General features: G+C 32.3%; 1 protein-coding gene across 1 annotated transcript; it reads right to left on the bottom strand.

The window, feature by feature from the left end:
- Window positions 1-2,546: 2,546 nt before the first annotated feature.
- LOC150101521 (cytochrome P450 2J2-like) lies at window positions 2,547-21,518 on the bottom strand. The gene is made up of 8 exons (XM_090400885.1): window positions 21,281-21,518; window positions 20,764-20,891; window positions 19,120-19,226; window positions 16,807-17,096; window positions 14,726-14,841; window positions 12,427-12,682; window positions 3,532-3,719; window positions 2,547-2,900 (listed from the first exon to the last, which is right to left on the bottom strand). Exons 1-8 carry the CDS (start codon window positions 21,505-21,507, stop codon window positions 2,722-2,724), a joined length of 1,491 nt encoding a protein of 496 aa, XP_090257011.1. The 5' UTR covers window positions 21,508-21,518; the 3' UTR covers window positions 2,547-2,721.
- Window positions 21,519-22,027: the final 509 nt, after the last annotated feature.

Below are 22,027 nucleotides of genomic sequence, written 5' to 3'. Positions count from 1 at the left end.
TTTAAATATAGAAAGTTTTGCTGAGAAGTTGTGATAATCGCCATGAAGGAATTGTATTACTCATTGTTTTACATTATTTTACTCATTGGAAAAAAAAAGAGAGAGAGAGAGATGGAGGTGTATTATGTATGCAATTAAAGTAGCTATTGGTAGTACGTTTGGGTTGCAGTAAACAGTCATCTGAAACGACAACATACAATTAATTTATTAAAGCTAGAACAACCCGAAGAAAAGGGCAATTGCGAATCATCAGTTTCTCCTCCAAAGACTACTGCCTTTATTTTATTTTAATTTTTATTATATTTTATTTTTTTCACTTATTTATCTTAAACAAAAAACCTTTGATCATTATCTTCCAGCAATAATAACTCGTTTATTGTTATGAGTGGATTTCTTTTTGCCAAAATTTGCACATCTGAAGATCTATTAAGGCAAACATTTAAGAAATTTAAGAAATAAGTAATTACTGAAAACGAAACTGATGACTTAGACATCATATATGGCAATTTTGGTACCAGTCTCAGTTAAAATGTTACAAGATACACAACTTAATTCATTAATATCAAAAACAAGAAAGGTGATTAAAGCATTTCGCAAATCTCCTACAAAAAATAATGATATATACTTCATAAACATATAAAAGGCGAAGATGGCTAAGAAACCTCATTAATATTGAATTCAAAAGCCCATTGCCACACTTTATTGGCCATATCAGACCATTTTCCTGAAGAAAAAAATTCTGTAAGAAAGAGTCTTATTGATATACATTCATATATCAGTGTTGAAGAAAGTGAACTTGAATGATACAGTAGTCTATATAAATATATCTTCACGTATTATTATTTATTATTTTCCTACTTCCTGTTCCACAAGGGATCTACATGTATGAAGGCTACATGGGGTAATTGAATACTATGTGTTACAATAAAATATGTAGAAAAATGAAAGACTGTTTTCTTTATTTCATGTGTATATTTAGCTTTGATGAACATTTTTTGTAGATGCTAAGGTTCTCAGACTACTGTGTCATGTCGGTTAATTTCGTATGTTCCAGAACAATACTCCTTTCTTGTGGAAGAGAAACAAGTTACTATTGGGGTTAAAAGCCCTTTCACCTCCGTATGAGACTGAAAGTTCATTGCTGCTGCGATTTCGTAGGCAATGTAGAAACTGTTATCACATTTCTGAAACTCATCCCATGGATTCGTATAGATCTTTCCATTGAAGATATTCAGTGAAATGAGACATAATTCCATTCGCCTACAATTTTTAGATTTTCTCATCTAAATATTGCGGTGTGAAACAAGTCTTCTAAACAAATTCGCTGCCCATTGCAAGTGCCTTTGAGGTTATCTGCATAAATTAGCTGCTTTCACTATTAATTTTCTTGGTATAGAGCTGAAAGGATTAGCTTGGAATCCACACGATTTTAGGAGCAATTCACATTGAGCTCACTGAACACGACTCAATTTACATTGAGCCAGGGTGAATATTATTGCTGAATTCTTACCGTTCTCTAATTTATAATTACCGCAAAACATTGTGGTATGGAAATTATGTTGAACTCTTCTCTCCAGCTCTTAGTCATCTCTAATCAGCTAGTTTGGGTAAAGATGTTTCTTTTGCCTTTTTGGTGAAAGAATGGGTAGCTTTGAAACAGTGTAGTTGTATTTTAAGTACATTACAAAGGAATGAATATATATTTCAGATTTTGCTACTTTTGAAAACGCGCCGCTCCTAGAAAACATATATGAATCCCTCCCAATGGATTCCAATTTAATTTTTTTAATTGTACCTTGGAAGAATAAGCATATCCTCTTTGAATACATCCTGATATTTCTAAATGGACTATTGATATGTTATATTGCATTATCAGAATTGGGCGAAACATGTCTGGATTTGTTCACGTTAGCAAAAGCTGTACCGTGACTCCCTATTACCCTCCTTTACGAACACTGAAGTTGAGAAGATAAAATCTGGCAATATCTTACAATAGTTGGTTAAGCCGATAACAAGAAATAGCTGCTTGTTTAAACAGATGCTGTACAGTGAAGTTTTCAATGAGTCATGAAACCAAATATTCCGGAAACAATCAAATGGAATGCATTCCGCGTCCATAACAAAAAAGTTTCATGCTTTCATCACTGGTGCAAATCCTTTCATTTCCTTAGTTTGAATCGCCTGTTCTAGTCTTGTGAAGTACTCACCCAATACCTTGACACTAGCATAGCAGAGGAATTTGTAGAGCATCTCATAATGTGCCATTAGATCACTCCTAGTATACTTTTAACCCACCGTGGTAATGTGTCCGTTAGTCAAGGTAGGTATTGTCATATGACCCAATAGCAGGATGTATGAGAAATCTAATGCTATGAGACGTGGTGGATAAATATAAAATGGTTTTAAAATGTGGAAATTAAAACTACTTTCACATTGCTTGAGATAATATTTATTAGAGGATGCTAAACTATAATACAAGATAAAAAATATGGATTATACAACTTCTAAATTTATTTTTTCCGTACATTTCCAAGTAAATGATGAAATATCTTTATATAGAAATCCAAAAACATTGAGTTACAATGGGAAATTTGAGTTATGCAAATCATATTAAATAGTTTTATTTTTGTTTTTAAATTATTAACCATTATCCAAAAACAACACTTTATCAAGCAATAGAATAGCACAGTTTGAGATTTTATATTTTTAATTTCCTTATTATTATTTTCTTTTTATAAAACTCAGTTCATGGTGGGGTGGACGAACTGCAGCTGCAATCTCATGACGAAAATCAGCCAATGAGCTGCCTGGATATTTCAATTCAAATTGTTGGAGAATTGTTGTAAAATATAAAAAGACTGAAACAAGAGCCATTTTCTCGCTGGGACAAGACCTTTTGCCTAAATAATAAAGAAACAGTCGCGAATATGAATTTATTATCTTGATTTATTATTTCAAAAAATTCTGATAAAATTTTTATTTTTCAAAATGAACGAAATAATCTCGTTACGGAATAAAAGGAACCCAATTATGAAATGAGGATTTCTATATTTTTTTATTCTTTTCAAAATATGAATGGTAAGCAATCTAAAGTACCCTTCTTTTCACTAAAAACAGTTCCAGCTCACATTCTTATAAAAATAAGTATCACCAATCGTCTCTCTCCATCTTTTCATACGTTTCTTCATTTGAAATTATCTACTGAATTCTCGATGCTCTTTTTACACCTATTAATCTTAATTTAAAAGGTATTGTCTTTATTTTTCTTTAGTAAAAATTGTTGTTTGTTAAACTCCACTTTATATTAAAAGATTACTACTTAACAACTTTTATTGTTTAGACAAAAAAAATCTTACGGAGAATTTTGTAGGAAGAAAGTGAATAATACAAACATTTACACGTAAGTGATAAACACACAAACGCACACATGTCATCATATAATGCTAAAAATGAAAAATAGTCACACAATTGTCAATATATCTAAACAATGTCTAGCAGACAAACAGTGACAATTTTCATCCACTGACTTACCCATTGAAAACGGTATGAGATATTCTGGTTTCTTAACTGTTTTTCCGTCTGGAGATAAAAATCTGTCTGGATTGAATTTTTCTGGATTTTTCCAGTACTTCGGATCATTATGTACAGCCCAGGTGTTAACGAGAACTATAGTTCCCTTTGGAATATCATATTTTCCAATTGTTGAGTCTTCAGCTGCTCTGTGAAGAGTTAAATAAATGTATTATACTAAATATTTATATATATCATTGATTAAATTGCTTAACTCATAAACCTAAGAACTGTAAATCATATCCAGAATATTTGACTTCTTTGGTTGAAAGTTTGATTAACTAAATATCTCCTTATACCTATTACATTTTGATTTGCTTAATAGAGAATTAGGTTCCTACATATTAATACGGCCGCTTATATTCATTTGGTATTAAATAAATTAGTAAATGATTTACACATTAATGCATGGATTTTATGTTATGTGGGATTTAATGATATATTTTATTTTAAATTTATGACAGTTTGGTCATAAATTTAAAAGATTTTGGATGTTGATTATTTGATGGCTAACAAGTTATAAGTAGCTTTTATTACTATAAATCTCTAATCTTGTATAGTGTTTCTTTTATGCTTTTCGAGTCTCCTTCTTCTTCTTTTACTTTTAATATACACTGTTATTTGGAATACTTTTCGCAGTGAATTAAATATTACTTCGTGCAGAAGAAATTACACTAAACCAAGCAAATCTATGTACATTGTTTAAAATAATAATGGTTTTCTTATTTTTGTATTAGTGAATATGTTGGCATAATTACTGATCAAGTACATAAGAGTCTTCTTCATTCGTTGTATACGTTGCTGGTTGGAAATCGTGTATAGAGTTGATTTCGAAGCTGTTCCGATTTTTAAACGAGTCTTAACTAGAGTACTGGTCTCAAAGCAGTCGATGAAAAATAATATACTATATAAAGACATTCAAATTACATTTTTAATGTTTCTACATTCAAAGAACTAAGAACAAAGAGTCAAAAAATCCTCCTGTTGCCTTCAACACGAGCAGTCCAAGATATTCTTCCCTGAAGATTTCAAAAACTCCTTTTCGTCATTAGCATACGGTACTCCCTCTATCCAGTTTATATTGTCCTAACTGAAATCATCCATAACGATCACCCGCATTCCGATCACCCAACCTATGTACTAATACATTTCCTGCTCATCAACTTCTACATTCTCTGTCCTTGAGCAACAACCCACGATATGTCTGACCCTGCCTGTCATGAGGTCACACCAAACATTCTTGTGATTTTAATAATTGAAAAATGAATCGAAAATGAAAGATATCTGTATTCAGTAGTCCACCTTTGACAGTCATTTGGGATAAATTATCTTCTGCGATTATTGTTAACATTGTTGCGACAATTATTGTCTTGAACGTTTTGAGACACATTGTTACCATTGACTAATGTCAGCTAAATAACTGCTTTTAAATATACGAAGTTTTGCTGAGAAGTTGTGATAATCGCATTGAAGGATTTGGGGTAGAACCACGTAAATGACACATTATTCTATATTCACCACAAAGTGTTATCCATTTGTTATAATTCTGCTGGATCATTTGCAATATTCTTAGAAAAAAGTTTAATATAATTTTTGTTTTTGGTGTTTATCAGAACTTTTCAATCCTATTTGTCGTAAAGAAATCAATATGTTTTCATGGATCGGCAGAGAGTTGCATGAATTTGGTACATACATATTTTGTAAACAAAATATACATGAAATAAGCTGTTATTAACATTAATTGGAAAAAGCTGCAAAGTCGATTTTCAAATTAAAGAAATGCAAAAACGAGCATTCCAAAGATTATCAAACTGTATCTGAATGGCGCATTGGGTAAAACTGATTTTCGATGAAACTCTCAGGATAATGGTGAAGTTTTGAATTTTTCAAATTTATTTCAAAAAAACATCAGACAGCATGCTGTTTATATAAAACATCCATTGAATGACCAAAATATTAGTTTATCTAACGTCATGCTTCTTAATTTAACTCGCTATATGAAATGGACTTTTATTTTCACATACCGATGTTCTTAGAATATCTTCGAATAAGTAATTAGTAATTAGTATCTTCGAAGTATTAATGGATTCTTGGTTATATATTTGATAATTCGAACATATGAATATACAGTAAAAGACAGAATTTCATTTTAGTTATTACCATTTGAGTTATGTTTTTCTATGTGGGTATTATTATTATTAAATATTATTATTATTATTATTCCACTGTGTTATCGCTGCTCCTGTATGTTAGAGTTTTAAACTGGTTCTAATTCCAGTTTTTAATTTCAAAGTGTTCCCAAGTAACTGTACTTGTCACCTGAAGACAGTGATTTATAATTCACAGAAATCGGCAAAGTAGAATTAAAATTTGAGGTAAAAATTGAATAGAGTTCACCATGGTCACCAACGAGCAAAGAACAAAGGACGTCGCCTTCTTTATAATTCCTCAAGGGAAGAAAGGTGAGTCATGAAGTGAAACAAGTGCATGAAGGATTTATCGTCCGACAAAAATCGTATAACCTGCAGGAAATGCCTTAGGAATCTTCACTTTACATGTTCCGGTAATTCAGAAACAACATGGCAATGCAAATATGATGCAAAACGAGTGGACTGGAAGTGTCTATACTGCAGAGAGAGAGAACAAAGAAACGGCGCAACCGATTACACCAGAGGCAGAATCAGACGATGAAATGAACAGAAAAAAATAGAGGTGTGTCTAATAATTTGAATTCCGTAATTTTATTACTAGAAATAGGTTTAGAGAATATAAAATCCTTAGTAGATCTTTTCCAAGAACTCTTTGATAAACAGAACGAAGAAATAACAAAACAAATTACGAATATGAGGAGTTTGTTAAATATAATATTTGAACAGTCGAAAACGTTTTGCAAACGGTAAAAGACATAAAAATCGGCATTAATATTCTAACTGACAGGCAAAACAACTTGATGAAAGAGACATCAGAACTCCGTCAAGAACTTAATTCTCTAAAACTACAATCCGAACTTTTAAATCAGCAACAACATAACAGAAGATCTTGTCATAAACGGTCTTCCTGAAAGTTCAACTACAGAAAATCTCAGAGACGTAGTTTTAAATGCAGTTGACACTCTCCTACAGCATAATGACATTCGGACCGTAAATCAGATTCCCAGGAAGAACAAGAAACAAGGCTTACCTCTACCCACACCAGTCATAATTCTTCTGACAAACAAGTCCACAAGAGACAATCTTATAAAAGCCAGCAGCCACTCAGATATAAAGGTGGTGAGTTGTCTTGCGAAGAGTTAAAACACCAACTTTTTCTCTGAGTGTTTAGCACCATTCAATCAGAATCTCTTTTACCAAGCAAGCAAAAACAGAAAACAAATATCAATATTTATGGATCAGAGACTGCAAGATATTCTTGAGAAAGTCAAACATCAAAGTCGATACAAATAAAAAGCTCGGTAGACATAGATAGGCTGCCAGAGTAAAGCAAAAGCAAACATATAATTAGATCAAAAAGAAGACCTCAGCACAACAAATATGAAAGAATCATCAGACAGATGTAATAACACCACAATACATCAGCAACTGTACTTTTGAATCGCTCGATGCATGGAAACAACACACAGTACAAACGAGAGGATCCTCCATCCTGCATACAAACATCAGAAGCATCCGAAAACATTGGTTATTGTTACAGGATTATCTGAGGAATTATTGGTATATTGGTATTATTGGTTCAATATACCAATAACACCGGTGTTATTGGTATATTGGTTCTAACAGAAGTATCCATAAATAATGAGGAAGGGACTGCTTTCCAAATTCTTATTTCAGGCTTTCCAGGCTTCCAACAATATAGATCATGCCGCCAATCAAAAAGAGGGGGCGGAATATTAATATTTATCAAACATATAAATTAATAGCAAAAGAAGCCGTTTATCAGTTTGAGCATGCTGTAACCCTTTGCATCGAAATCGTTAATACCACCAATCAACAGTATCCCATAATACTAAATGCTATTTACAGGCCACCAAACTTAAACACGATAAAATTCTTGCACGAACTCAATTGCTGTCTTTTTAACGCCAAGAAGGATGCTCAACTGAATACTTAATGATAATCGGCGACACAAACATAAATATTGCAAACGAAAATCATAACAACACTGTAAATATCTAGAACACGCAATCCATGTATAACCTAATACCAACAATAACAGCATTCACTTGAGAAGAAATATTCGGAAATACTATCACTGCTTCCTGCCTAGATCATATAAACATCCGAGCCCCACCAACAGTTACACTGCATCAGTCATAAAATGCAAAGTAGCAGACTATTACTTCACGTCTCTAAACTTGCACACTAAGACAATATCCATGCAATGTCCGACTGAAGAAAAGCAACACAAAAAAATAATAGACGAAGAAATAGTCAACCTCAAAATAAGAAAAACCAACTCGAAACACCTGTTGTATAAGATATCTGCTGAATCTGGCATCAGATTCAACAGATATCTTATACAACAACATTAGACTCAAACTAAAGGAAATATATAAGATAGCTGCAAAGAGAGTCAGAATTCGCTCAAAAACAACCCAAAATCCTTGGATAACACAAAACTTAATCCTAGAAAAACCAGAACGGACGCTTTATGGAAAGCATTAAAGCGATTTCTAAATAGCACAACTTTAAAAGAATATAAGATAACAAGGAATCGCCTTACAACACAGATGAGAAATGCAAAAAGAAACTACTACAGAGACAAATTAACCTTTGCAGAAAACAACATGAAACAAACCTGGCATCTGATCAATGGGATGCTAGATTGTGTTCCCAACACCACCGCCTCCGAAACCATAAAACAGCTTAATGAAAGACGCAAAACCTATCCAACAACTAGCAAATGACTTTAACCAATACTTTTCAGACTCCATCCAAGAACTGCGCAGAAATATTCCTCCTCTAAAAATATATAACTGATTGTTAAATGTATAAATTATGCAAAACGAGCAATATTATTCAACTAAAGAAATAAAAAATTACCAACTAAAGTAACTATTGTTAATACATTATACAGAAAAAAAAAAAAGAAAAATCTGTAGGAATTTCGTTGTTATAAAAAAAAGAAACAAAAAGTAACTAAACCTGTTGCACATATGTAATCAGACATGTCATCATAATTTTAATAAAAAAGGATTGAATTTAGAAACAAAAATGTAATCAATGTATGTATCATATGTAATTAAATGCACGTAACATACGTAATCAAATGTATGTATGTATGTATCATATGTAATGAAATGTATGTACATATCATATGTATCACATGTAATGAAATGTGTGTACATATCATATGTATCATATGTAATGAAATGTGTGTAAATATGTAAATATCACATGTAATTTAAATATGTAATCACAATATGTGTTCATAATTTTAATGGAAAAAAAACATATTGTATGTACATATGTAATTTATCTGAGAAATAATAATATGTTAGAAAAAATTACATTAACTGTTCTGGAGCAAAAAGTTCATCGAGCTAGAAAGAGATCTCGAGAGCGAGAGAGAGAGAGAGAGTACAAAGGTGTTCAGATTTCTCTCTTACAATCTCCTTGCCTTCAATATTTCTATCTTATTGAATCTTAAACACATTCACTGAATAGTATTCACAACACATTCACTGCCTAGTATGCGCAACACATTCAGACATATGCATTACAGTCACTCTCCCACTCTCTGTATAAAACATACTCGTCACGCTTTTGTTCACCACTTCGTTGTGTAGTTTCCAAAGCTTACTCATCGTTCTTGTCCTTTCTTTTGGTTACACCGTCTGAAAAATTTTCCTGTCTCGTATCCATTCGGTAAATACTTCTGAATATTTTTAACTACTCGACTGTATCACTCTTTCGCCTTCTTTTTACCAAATTCTCCTGATTATATAACTCAATCTATTGGGTTGGGCGTTAACAAAAATCTTTTTTTTCTCAACGTCTTGTGCATCGTCTCCAAAGTATCTTCATTTTCTTCATTGAGCAGTAGTCCATATGTCACCTGATGCCTTATAGAGTGGAGGCGCCATTAATTAAGGATATTCTTAATAAGGCATCAATCTTCTGAGTTATCTTATAACCTTTGCCCAAGACTGAATAAGAGCTCTTACTAATTTCTCCTTTACAGTAACAAAGACAGAAAAAATACAAACCCTTCTACTATAAAATTTCTATTCTTCCACCACCCTTATACATTAGCACTATTCTACTCGGACCTTACTTCCACACTCCAAGATCTTTTCTATTTTCAAGACTTCAATTAAACAACCAATTCAGTGCTATGTCTAGGTATTTATCACATTTAATAATAAATATTAAATACAACCACCTCACTGACATTTATTTCTACACCACTCTCTATCCCATTTGGAAAAATATACTTGCTAGAATGAATGCTTTGACAGTATTGTATTATTTTATATCGCAAGTTTCTTTTCCTTACTATACTTTCTACCATTTTGGCTTGAGATCCCTTGTTCCTAAAGCAAGCATCTGTCATCTTTCATTGTTTACTTCTTCCATAGGCCAGATATCGTTATTTTTGTAGTAATTTTTTCATATCATTTTTAATAATCCTTTTCATCTCAGTTTTTTTTTCTATTGGAGATACACATTTGGACATAAGACCTACATACAAATGATCTGAATACTATAGGTGAATATTATAAAAAATGGAGGGTCCAGCTCAATCCAGACAAAACAGGAGTATAAAGCTTTCACCTTAATAATCACATGGCAAATGTCACTTTACATATCTTCTTTGAAGGATATTTACTGCGACACAATAAGTTTCCAAAGTACTTGGGCGTTACCCTGGACTGCACGCTCTGTTACAAGCAAAACCTAACAAACGTTTCTGCTAAGTTAAGAACCCGTAACAACATAATACAAAAACTAATTGGCACGACATGGGGAGCAACAGCCGATAATCTGCGGATTACTGCTTTTGGTCTAGTTTTCTCTGTTGCCGAATATTGCTCACCAGTGTGGCTAAATAGGACACATGTTAGACTTGTTGATAGCCAACTAAATAATACAATGAGACTGATTTCTGGCACAATTAAATCAACGCTCACACACTGGCTTCCAGCTCTTAGTAACATTGTTCCACCGAATCTGGGCAGGACCAAGGCTCTCTTACAGGAATATATGAAAATCTTGGAGAACACAGCCCTACCAATACATTTAGATCTCCCAGACTTAAGTGTACGACGATTGACATCAAGACATCTACCACTACAATTAGCCCAGGTACTACTACATTCTAACTTTGACTTCAAGCAAAAGTGGCAAGAACAGTGGGAGAGCCATACAGATGACATCACAAAATTTTCTCTCAATGAATTTTCTCTCAATCTCAACAAGAAAGTTTGGATGCTTGCTCACACCTCCCACGAAAATCCTGGAATCAGCTTAATAGAATACGAACTGGTCATGGTGTATGTGCGGACATGCTTTTTAAATGGGGTAAACGAGCACCATCACATTGTGGAGCTCAGAGACAAACTGTGAACCATATTGTGACTCAGTGTTATCTCAGAGCATATTCAAGAGACAAATTGGACTTTTTAAATGCTACACCCGAAGCTATGAAATATCTGACCAATATGGATGTAACCTTTTAATTTTATTGGTTTTTAAAATGACTCTTGACTTTTAATTTTATATATTATTAAAGTGTATTGTACTGCATGTTTTGATATTCATGCCATACGAATAAATAAATAAATAAAATTTGGACATTGCAGTTAATAAATTGAGTTTTTCTGATTTCCATGCATTTCGCATGTTTATCTTCCAATTCATTCATCCATTTTGATGATTCAAGTATTTTTAAAGAAGCTAAGATCATGAGAGATGTAATTTCATGTCCGTTCCTTTCACTTTATAATCTTTGTAAGCCTATGCAACCTTATGTTCAATACTGCATCGTCTCTATCACCTATCAGAAGCAATATCTGAAGCAAAATCAGATGCAAATGTCATTTCATTGACATTTTGTTTTGTTTTGCATTAACACTGATCCTCATGTTGCCGCCTATACGTGCTGTCTAATCCCGAAGAATTCCAAAAATTCCGCATCCTAATTGCCATAAACTTCCAGATCGATCACATGCTTCCCGAGGACCGAACAAATGTGTCTACACATTTCCTGTTCATCACCCTCTACATTCCCTGGCCTTTAGCAACTCACTAAATGTATCATCTACCCACCATCAGTTCACACCACATCTTCCGGTGACTTTTAGAATTAACATTAATTAGACAGAAAAAACGAATCAGGGTTTATATTTCTGTAATTAAAAGAAATTACTTGTTTTAGATAAATAAAAAAAATCTGATCCGAAAAGATAGAATAGCAACAGACATTTCTACTTAGTAGAATGAAGTATTGTGTTATTTCTCAGTACTTATAGTTACGAAATCGAAAATATATCCTTCTGACAGAATTCAGCTTGAGTTGAAATTTTTCCGCCGTTCCAGCCGTCAACTTATCCATCTTTTTACATTTCTTATAATTTTCAGCTAAATACTATAAATTACTGGCATTTAATTTATTTTACAATTTCCATCAAATACAAAACACAAGAATACCTACAAGCAATATGAACATTCTGAGATTAAATGCCGAAAAATATTACATCAATTTGAAATGTCTGAAAATGTGACTATAAAAAACGCATTCCTAAAGATATACAATAATATATAAATAAAAATAATCATAACGTAAACATAGAGTAATCAATAAATATGCAAACTGACTAAAATTTTTAAAACTTTCGTTTCGTATGGGGAAACTTACACCCTTTGTAGATTTAATGGAACAATGGTTTTCCATCTGGACGATTCCAGTAAAATTGCTTGAATATAGGGAAGATGAAGACGGTCCTCCCAAGATGGCATCCTTTCCTTACCGACAATTTCATCTATTTCCGCCTGGGCTCGTTTCTGGATATCGGGATAAGCCGCCATTGCCAAAAGGCTGAATGTAATTGTTACAGCTGTGGTGTCGCTCCCTGCTGCAAATAGTATTCCAACATTTCCTTTTAACATGTTTTCTGAGTGAAACAAAAACAGAACAAAACTCTTTGAACCCTTCGCTGAAATTAAGTATTGTTCATTTATTTACTTATAATTTAAATTATGTTAAGAAATTTGTCATATATTTATTATGCACATTTTAGGAACATTCCTGTCACCAAAATCAGGAAATAACAATAACAGAAAATTGAGGAGTTATAAAACACGTTCATCAAAATGGTTTTAGAAGTTTATTATTTTAGAGATCTATTAAACAAAGATGATAGCAATAGAAGAAACTACCTATAGTGAATATGGAAATTAAAGAAATAATAGAAAAATCGATATGGCAGAGATTGAAGAAGCATTAAGGAGATGAAATGAAAAAAATATCCTGGGAATTGCCTTTTGAATTTTTCAAGGTTCAGGAGAGTTTGAATTGAAATCGTTGCTTGTCGTCTTTAGACTCATCTGAAGAATGGACTTACGTGATGAATATTATCGTATTATACATATTTTATGTATATAAACAAATTTATATACATTATATACAATACATATACAATACAATAATTTATATGCATATTTTATGTATATAAAAGAGCTCACTGGGAGAATAATGCATTTATAGAGGAATAATGTAAATGTGTTGCTCTGCGTATATTTATGCAATAATAATGGCAACAAGAATAAACCATGAAAGAGAGGAAGCCTAAGTGAAAAGATCTTTGGTTTGAAATTGGAATGGTGTAGACTTAATAATGGACTGAGACAGTAATAATGGAATTCAGGTGTCTCATATTGCTGTTATTGTGGTGGTGAATAAAGTCCTAGGTAACTATCAGCGACCAAAAGAAGGCACGTGTAGGATTAGAAGAAACAGTTATGATGTGGTGAATTGGGAAATTCAGAAGAGCTGCAGAAGAAACTGGTAAAAGGAACAGTTCGACGCAGAACTATGCGCTTTTATATATTTATATAAGAAATTAAAACGTGGTTTTAAATTGTAGAGGAAAAGTATAAGTTAATAACATTAGATTCAATTGAAATTCTTGAATATGAACAATTTAATTATTTAGACCATACATTTCAAAGTGATGGAAATTTAGACCAGAAGATTTAGTATATCGAAATTTAATATATCGAAAAATATTTCAGAGCGCCAAAAGTTCGAACTATTCTTTTTCTTCTGGTTCGTAACATAAAGATTATTATCAAACAAAATATTTGGGACGTTGAAAACGTTTCTCAGCATTCCAAAGTACTTTATGAATTGACATTCTTTTCCAATTATCCATTTCTAATGACCTAGTCGTGAAAATAGTTTGACGACATTTTAGCAATGAAGTCATAACATTGTCTCTACTCCACGCAAAACATGTCTTCCAAACACGAAAAATTCTAAATCATATGCAAAATTAGTTCCATGATGTTTATGTATTTATTTTTACAGTAACTGCTTCTGATTCAAAGCAGGAAAGTTTTCAAGCAACTTGAGGATTTCAATATGAGGCGGGTTGAAATTCATCTTCTACCTAAAGACAAATCGAAACATTCATGCCCATCGCTCATTCAAACTCTCTGCCCTTTGGTGAGAGAGCGAGTAGATTAATCATTCAACCAATGAGACCCACTATATATCGTAAATTATTGATTTCAATTCTAACTACAAAGAACAAAATTACATCACGAGAATAAAGAAAAAGCTTTTAAAGAACATTAAAGAGTGAAAGGTTTTGCTGTTCTAAACTTCATTCCTAAAAAAAATACCTAAACTTCATTCGAATTGTGGAGTCCAGTCTCCCCTTCAGTGATTGTTGCAGTTAAACACATTTCTGCGGTGTACAAGACAAAAGGTAAATGTTGATAAACCTTACTAGTATTACTAGGAGTCCGCAATGTTCTCCACGACGCTAGTAATCCTAACGTCATGGAGGAGAAACCTTTGAAAATTCTTATAGGTCGGAGTATTAGAGACGAGAAAACTATTTACAAACAATCATATTTTGATAGTATTTTTGAAATACAGAAGCAATAATGATGATAACATGAATAATTTCATTTGTTCTGTACATACTTACCGGTAAAGGAAGAACTTGATTCATTTTCTCGTTTCTTCTTTTCTGCCATAAATCCATCGATATAATTTCCAATGGAATTAATGTCTAAATTCTTTTTCGAAGACTCGATTTCCTTTCTATAAATAAACAGCAAAATCCCCCCATTATTGCTTTTCTAGATAAATTTCACGAAATGTAACTATAAAATGTCTACAAAATTATTTTTTTCTTGCCCCCGCTGCTATTTATGGCCTCTGTTTTAAACTTTGAAAGTTTTAATTTGGAATACTTACAAAAGTGTGTGTGGCGATATATTAATTTTTGTTCTATTGAATCATATGTTGAGCAGAATGGAATGTTGTGGAAAACTGTATATTAAAATAACTCCGCTGTGATTGGAAGGAATATAGATTACACACATAAGAAAGTGATCACTGTTGAATTTTGTTTTCAATCGGAAAAATATTTTAAAAATAGTAGCTATATAAAATATATAATATTACAATAATTCAATATGTAAAGAACTGGTTATAAAGAATCGTGAAAACGGTTTTGGGATAAAAATTGTGTTGCAGTTATTTTTATTTTCGCATTAAACGTAATTGTACGAGGTGTTACTGGAAAGTTCTGATAAACACCTAGAACAAAAATGAAAAAAAAATGATATTAAAGCCACTGACATAACCACAAAAAAAAGAAAACGAATAAATTAATTCGGAATAAATAATGCAATCTCCGTTATCTCAATAAGTATTGCATAATTTTATGATAAGCATTGTGTGAATAATGGTAACATTATTGATCTTAATATTTCGGTTGCATATGGAAATCATGATAGATATATTTTAATAGTACTTATGAGCCTCTTTCGATGAATCTTTGCACTCCACAGAGATAACTGTTTAACAATAACATAAATAAATAACAACAATGATAAAAAAACTCTCAAATGCTTGGTACGTCATGGCAGTCAAACTTTACACATTACAGCCTTAGAAACATCTACTATCACTTAAATGGGAGATTCTTTCGATAAGTAATACCTTTGATCTCCTATTCTTCCCCATGAACACTCATTTCTCCCTATCAAAATGTATCGAAGGTCACAGAAGAAAACATAAAAACACAATGGAAAAAAGTGAAAAAAAAAATGCTTGATGAAAAAATTCCAAAATGTTTGCAATAAAACTTACATCAAAGATATAAATTTCCAAAACTTATTGTGAAATAAGACTTTATTGCAGCTTACTACTAAATTAAAATACATCTAACAGAACAAGATAGAAAAAATAATAAATCAATTCTGTTAATAATCTGTCTAAAGACACGAAATTATAAAGCCAACTTCCGACTTCATCAGAGGCGTAACGGAATATTTTCATTATTAGACACCACCAAGGAGTCCAAAGACTCATCGAGGGAGGATACCTTCTCTACAACTGTCCCCGCCACTCAATCCAGCAACTGACCGCAACTACACCAACGCCATTTACAGCTGTCCACCACCACTAGCATTTCCAAGGATAATCACAAACATCCATGCCCACGGCGAGATTTGAACCCGCAGCCTTTTGGCTGGCGAGCGGATACGCTGACCACTCGGCCAGCCAGGCTTGCTTTTAGATTAGTCAATAGTAATAAAAGCAGTAGATATATAATCTTCATTAATTTTCTTATTCCAAAATAGATATCCTCCCCCTGGAGAAGTTAAGTAAACCATCGTCAACCAACCATAATGGAAACAATGATTGTGGGATTGCATACATGTGTGCTAGAATAATTCATATCCTGACAATAATTTCAATTATATATTTGTAATAAAATTCTTTAGTAAGACAAACTATGTATGGTAAACAAAAGGTTTCGAACCGCATATTAAATATGTGGAAAATAATTTCCAAAATCAATCACAACGTTCTTATTACGATATTTAAATTATTAAAAATAATCATCTTTATTAAACGTACGATGATAATTGTCGTTATTATTCATAATGGGCTATGTGTCGTAATGGTGAAAATCTCAATTAGTGGTAACATTGAAACAAAACCATAACAAACCAAAAATATATGAAGAAAATATTCGAAAATTTCTATACTTACTCGACAAATGAGTCAAATGTTTTAAAAAATTTGATTATTGGCAAAAATTTCAACACTGTGAGTGTTAAGGGAGTTAGCCAAGGAAAATAAGTAGGCAAATCAAATTCTGGAAAGGAGTCGTCGATGCCAGTAATTAGTTCTTCAATATATTTCCTTTTTTTTTCTTCGAATTGTTTTCCGAAAACTATCGAAGTGATGTTGTTGATGGTACTGCGAAGAGAACTGGATCTTATTTCCTTTGGTTTTCCATCGAGGGTTTCGATTGTCTTAATAAAGGCAGATATTTCGTCCTGTAACACATAATATAATATTGAAGCATAAGCATAAGGAGGATTTCTGATTATATATAAAGAAGATTATTTAATTAATTAGACAAATTAAGCTAATTCGTTTGTTGTATTTCATCCATCAACTTACCATATATTGCACTTTCTTCTTTTCCTGAATTGTCTCTTTAAATTCTTAAATGCACCGGGAGTTTGGAATTTGCTTTTTATCCTTGCAGAGAACTTCATCTTATCCCACCTCCCTAGCTGAAAGAGTCGATGTCTTATTCAAATTTTGACACTTAGTGTCAGTGCCTTTTTCTCCAGTAATATGTATACACATATTACTGAAGAAATAGCCACTGATAAGTATTTGAGTGTCAATATTCTTCTGAAAGATGTTAAAATTAGATATATATTTTTGGGAATATTTGTCTTTTCAATACGATATTCATTTTTATCTTGTTGAAAGCTGATTATCAACTCATATTTGAATTCCATTGTATTACACGTTTGTGTCCCGTATCAGCGTTATGATAATAACATAACTGCGATGACATTTTTAGTGAATTTTAACTTCTATCGTCTCCCACTACGTAACTTTTTTTTTTGTTTCATTTTTGACTGGAATCTTGAACTAGTAATGACTGATCCACATCGTGAACAAAATTCCAGCTTTGCAATTTCGCTTTGTAGTTTCCCGAATTTTTATAAACTCCTGTTCTGTCAGTCTACAGCCACCGAAATTCATGTTATCAAGTAACAGATTTTCTTCCAAGTAAATCTTCACACGTTACCTTTTATTGGATTATTGATGTACTAAAAGTATCGAATTAGAATTGGCACTAATTTTATATGAATATCCTTTTTCATCATGCACAATAGCAAAATCACTGATGTCTCTAAAATAGTTTGCACTCTCATACTTAAAGCAAAGAAAAATTTAACATTTTAATAAAAATAATAAAAATAACTCCATATATGACTTACAACTTATACCATTATAATACCAATATTCTCATACGATCATACCATACCTTCTTAATACCATGCTTCATTTCTAGAAACAGTTCTTTAGTTAATTAATATAACATGAAAACATGTAATTTTTAACATGGAATATTGAAAATACTGGAAAATTCAATCCCATTTTGAATGTCTATTCCAAATTGGGATTGAAAAAAAAACACTATATTAATATTAATTTTGATAGATATTCATAAAGTATTGTTTCATAGCCAAATAAGAAACTCAAAGAGTTTCACGCCGAAGTAACCCTTAGCTTAAATAATTTCACGTCGCCGAATTGTAGCATTTGGCTCTTCATATAATTAATAAATTATTGTATTGTAGATTTCATTTTCCGAAAACAGAAGTATACCGTACATAGTCCTAGAACACAGAAAACGTTTATATCTCTTTTCAGGAAGTTCTAGAATTAATTTTTGTGAGGTCAACAACTAAGGTTTGTCTACAATAAACGGGATTTTTGCCAACACTCGTCAAATAAATCATACACCTCACAATATTTCAGAACAAAATATATACGTTTAATAATAAGGATCGCTAAATAATGACCCTTGTCTGCCGTAATATCTCACCCGAAAGACATTATTTATTGCTAGCCTTGTGTGCGGCTGTCACTGATGTTTATAAATGAAGACGCTTTTGATCAGCACGTTTTTAGTTACATGTGTGTGACTATTTAAATAATTTCCTTCATGTTTTACTTAAATAGCTGTAATCTTTAAAATTAGATATGAAAAGTCTTTTTTAAAATAACTGTTTCTAAACAGACCCTTCTGACTTCGGCATTTGGGCAAATGTCTCTATTTTAAATGCCATTCATTTTTATTTATTTTTTCAATTTTTATTTTTTCCTTTATATTTGAAACGCACACAATATCTAGTGTTGGAGTTTGTCTTTACACCTTATACAAATGCATTGCGAAACTTCAGATGACTGAATATATGCTGCGCGCACACACACACACACACACACACACAATAGTTATCTTAAGTGAAGTTAGTAAATTAGAATAATTACCTTTATTCGCTCTTCCATTTGACCTTTGCCAAACCCCAAGTCACGAAGTACATGAAGGGAGAATCTTCGCTGTTCTTGCCATTCAAAACCACTTTCTGACGCTAAACCTGTGTTTAATAATACATATTTAGAGAGAAAAAATAAAATAAAGATATAATAGTAAAAAGGGTGTTTCATTCACTTTTGTAAAGATAACAACTATATTACCCACTTTACTAATTAAATAAGATTTGATATATTTTAAATTCTACAGTGAAATTCTAAAGTAAAATTTTAATTTTGATATATTTTTTTTGATTGTTTTATTTCACAGCTTCTACACACTCCTTTTATTTTTCTTGTCAAAAATTATGAAATAATTATATGATAATAAGATAATAAGAACAAATAATTTAAAAAATAATAATCCGCCGTGCTTTGTAAAATTCTGAAAAATTAACACTATTATCAATTCAATTATTATAAATGACTGTCTTTTATCATTACTTAAATTAAGGGGAGATATTAAATCCCACATAGTTTTAAAACCGAATAAGAAACTCAAAGATTGGAATCAGAGAGAGTTTCTTGCCGAATATAGTAAACTATAAAGTATCGGCGACCACTAGCGTGAGCAAATGCAAGTGACCCTAGCACGTAGTGCAATACCGGAAGACTCGTAGCAAAGGTGGTAAAGTTCTGATCGCTATTCTTAGGTATTTTCCATAATGTAAAAAACACATTTCCTAGGAAATGTATGCTGTTATTACATTATGGTAGGGAGGTCGCTATCCAGACCGCTTTCAGCCTTATGAATAAGTAAAGCCGTCTCTAAAAATTCGGACGATCCCTAGGCCACTCAATCGTGGGCGAAAGACCGTCCATCTCAGCGTTGGCTCCACTCAGTGATGGCCTTCCACCCACACGCCACCACCGAGCAGAACCGCTCAAATTCCGAAGAAAATCATTCACCGACAAAGCCCCTCAGCGGGCAGTGCCGGAGAACACTTTCCCCGGAGACTCAAATTGCTCCCTTAAGGCAAAAACCTTAAGAGAGCGAATTCATAATAGTCCCCACCGGTTTCAGCCTTTTTTGGGGCTTCATCAGTGAGTAGCTAGACCTAATACCAAGGCCTATAGCGAAAAGAACTTATATACTCTGCGATACGAGTTTCCAAACAGGTACAACCATTAAGTTACTTAAGTATAAAGAGCTAATAAGCTTCATTTCGGCAATGAAAACATTACTTAAATTAAGGGGATATTAAATCCCACATAGTTTTAAAACCCAATAAGAAACTCAAAGATTGGAATCAGAGAGTTTCTTGCCGAATATAGTAAACTATAAAGTATCGGCGACCACTGGCGTGGTCTTTCCGGTATTGCACTACGTGCTAGGGTCACTTGCATTTGCTCACGCCAGTGGTCGCCGATACTTTATAGTTTACTATATTCGGCAAGAAACTCTCTGATTAAAATCTTTGAGTTTCTTATTCGGTTTTAAAACTATGTGGGATTTAATATCCCCTTAATTTAAGTAATGTTTTCATTGCCGAAATGAAGCTTATTAGCTCTTTATACTTAAGTCTTTTGTCATATTTTTAAAATATATTTTGGGAATTCTGAAAGGTAATCAATTGAAATAAAAGCAGTACATTTCCTTACTTTTGCCTCCAGGAAAAAGCTGCATTTGATTTGGGATAGGTCTTCCTAAAAAATTAGAACTGCTCATTGCTGTTTTCACACTTTCAAAATCGTTTAAGAATACAACGTAACGACTTCCAATATACATACTAAAAGAAATTAAATCACAATTATTAAAAGAAATATATTCTAAAACACTCTTAATTTATATTTCTTTCGGAATATAGAAGATTTTTCTAATTCACTGTATTTGCTGCATATTCATCTTTCACAGATTAAAATATTTATTCGGGGACAGTAATTAGATTTAATTTTTAGTAGCTGTTGTTTCAAAGAAAAGGATCTAACATTTGAATCCTGTTGATAAATATCATAAAGTTATATAATATTATCCCCTAAAAATACACCAATAATCAGGTGACAAGTTGCAAACAATTTTACAAACAGTCAGCAATCTGCATTCAAGGCATAATACGAGGTAAACTTTGAACATGATGCCCTCCATTTCATATTGTAATGAGAAAAATTGTTTTCTTACCTAAGAACTTTGTCATATTTCTCGGCAAGTTTAGCTATTTGCAAATGTGCATATTTTTTAAGAAAAGGATAAAATCCCACAATTGGCAGGCCGAATGGACCAGGTGGAAGCCTTTGTCTTCGATTTAGGCGTGTAAATACAATATAACCGCACAGAACGGTTATAAACACAGCGATGGTAGATAGTGTAAAATATTCCATGATGAAATTTACAACTGTGGTTAGCATGTTTCTTACACTCTTCGGTTGTTCTTCATGAAATTAAATAAATCAATACATAAAAAATACACTTTCCTCTGAAATCACAAACGCTTTCACTTGATAAAGTGCGTGCTCTGATTACATTTCATTTATTTATACTTTTCCGTTATCTTCTGGTATCTTACGCCACTACCAATTATCGTTTGATGTTATCTAGATTTTTGTGCCATCTAATTTCAGTAATGTGCAACACTGAAGTTAGATAAAAAAAAAAAAAAAACAAGGCTTAATTCTAGGAAATCATAGTTTATCTACGAGTCTTTAAAATTATTGTGAGTAACTATAGATCATCATCCGTCTTGGGACGACTGTTTCGATACTGATTTATTTATTCTAAATATCACGCATGTATTGCTAATGGAATAATGCAACAGTTGACACTTTCACGTCCCGTTATAAGCAAGACTCTCAATAAAATTCGGAATAAAAGATTTAATAAAACGTTGAAGAAGATCAATAAACAGAAATGGCGTTTAGATTGAAGTAT

Source organism: Typopeltis vanoorti, chromosome 11 (assembly GCF_054136105.1).
Source record: "Typopeltis vanoorti isolate ZY-2024b chromosome 11, IOZ_Tvanoo_1.0, whole genome shotgun sequence".
Taxonomy (NCBI): Eukaryota; Metazoa; Arthropoda; class Arachnida; order Uropygi; family Thelyphonidae; genus Typopeltis; species Typopeltis vanoorti.
This window is presented reverse-complemented; position numbering and strand designations above follow the sequence as displayed.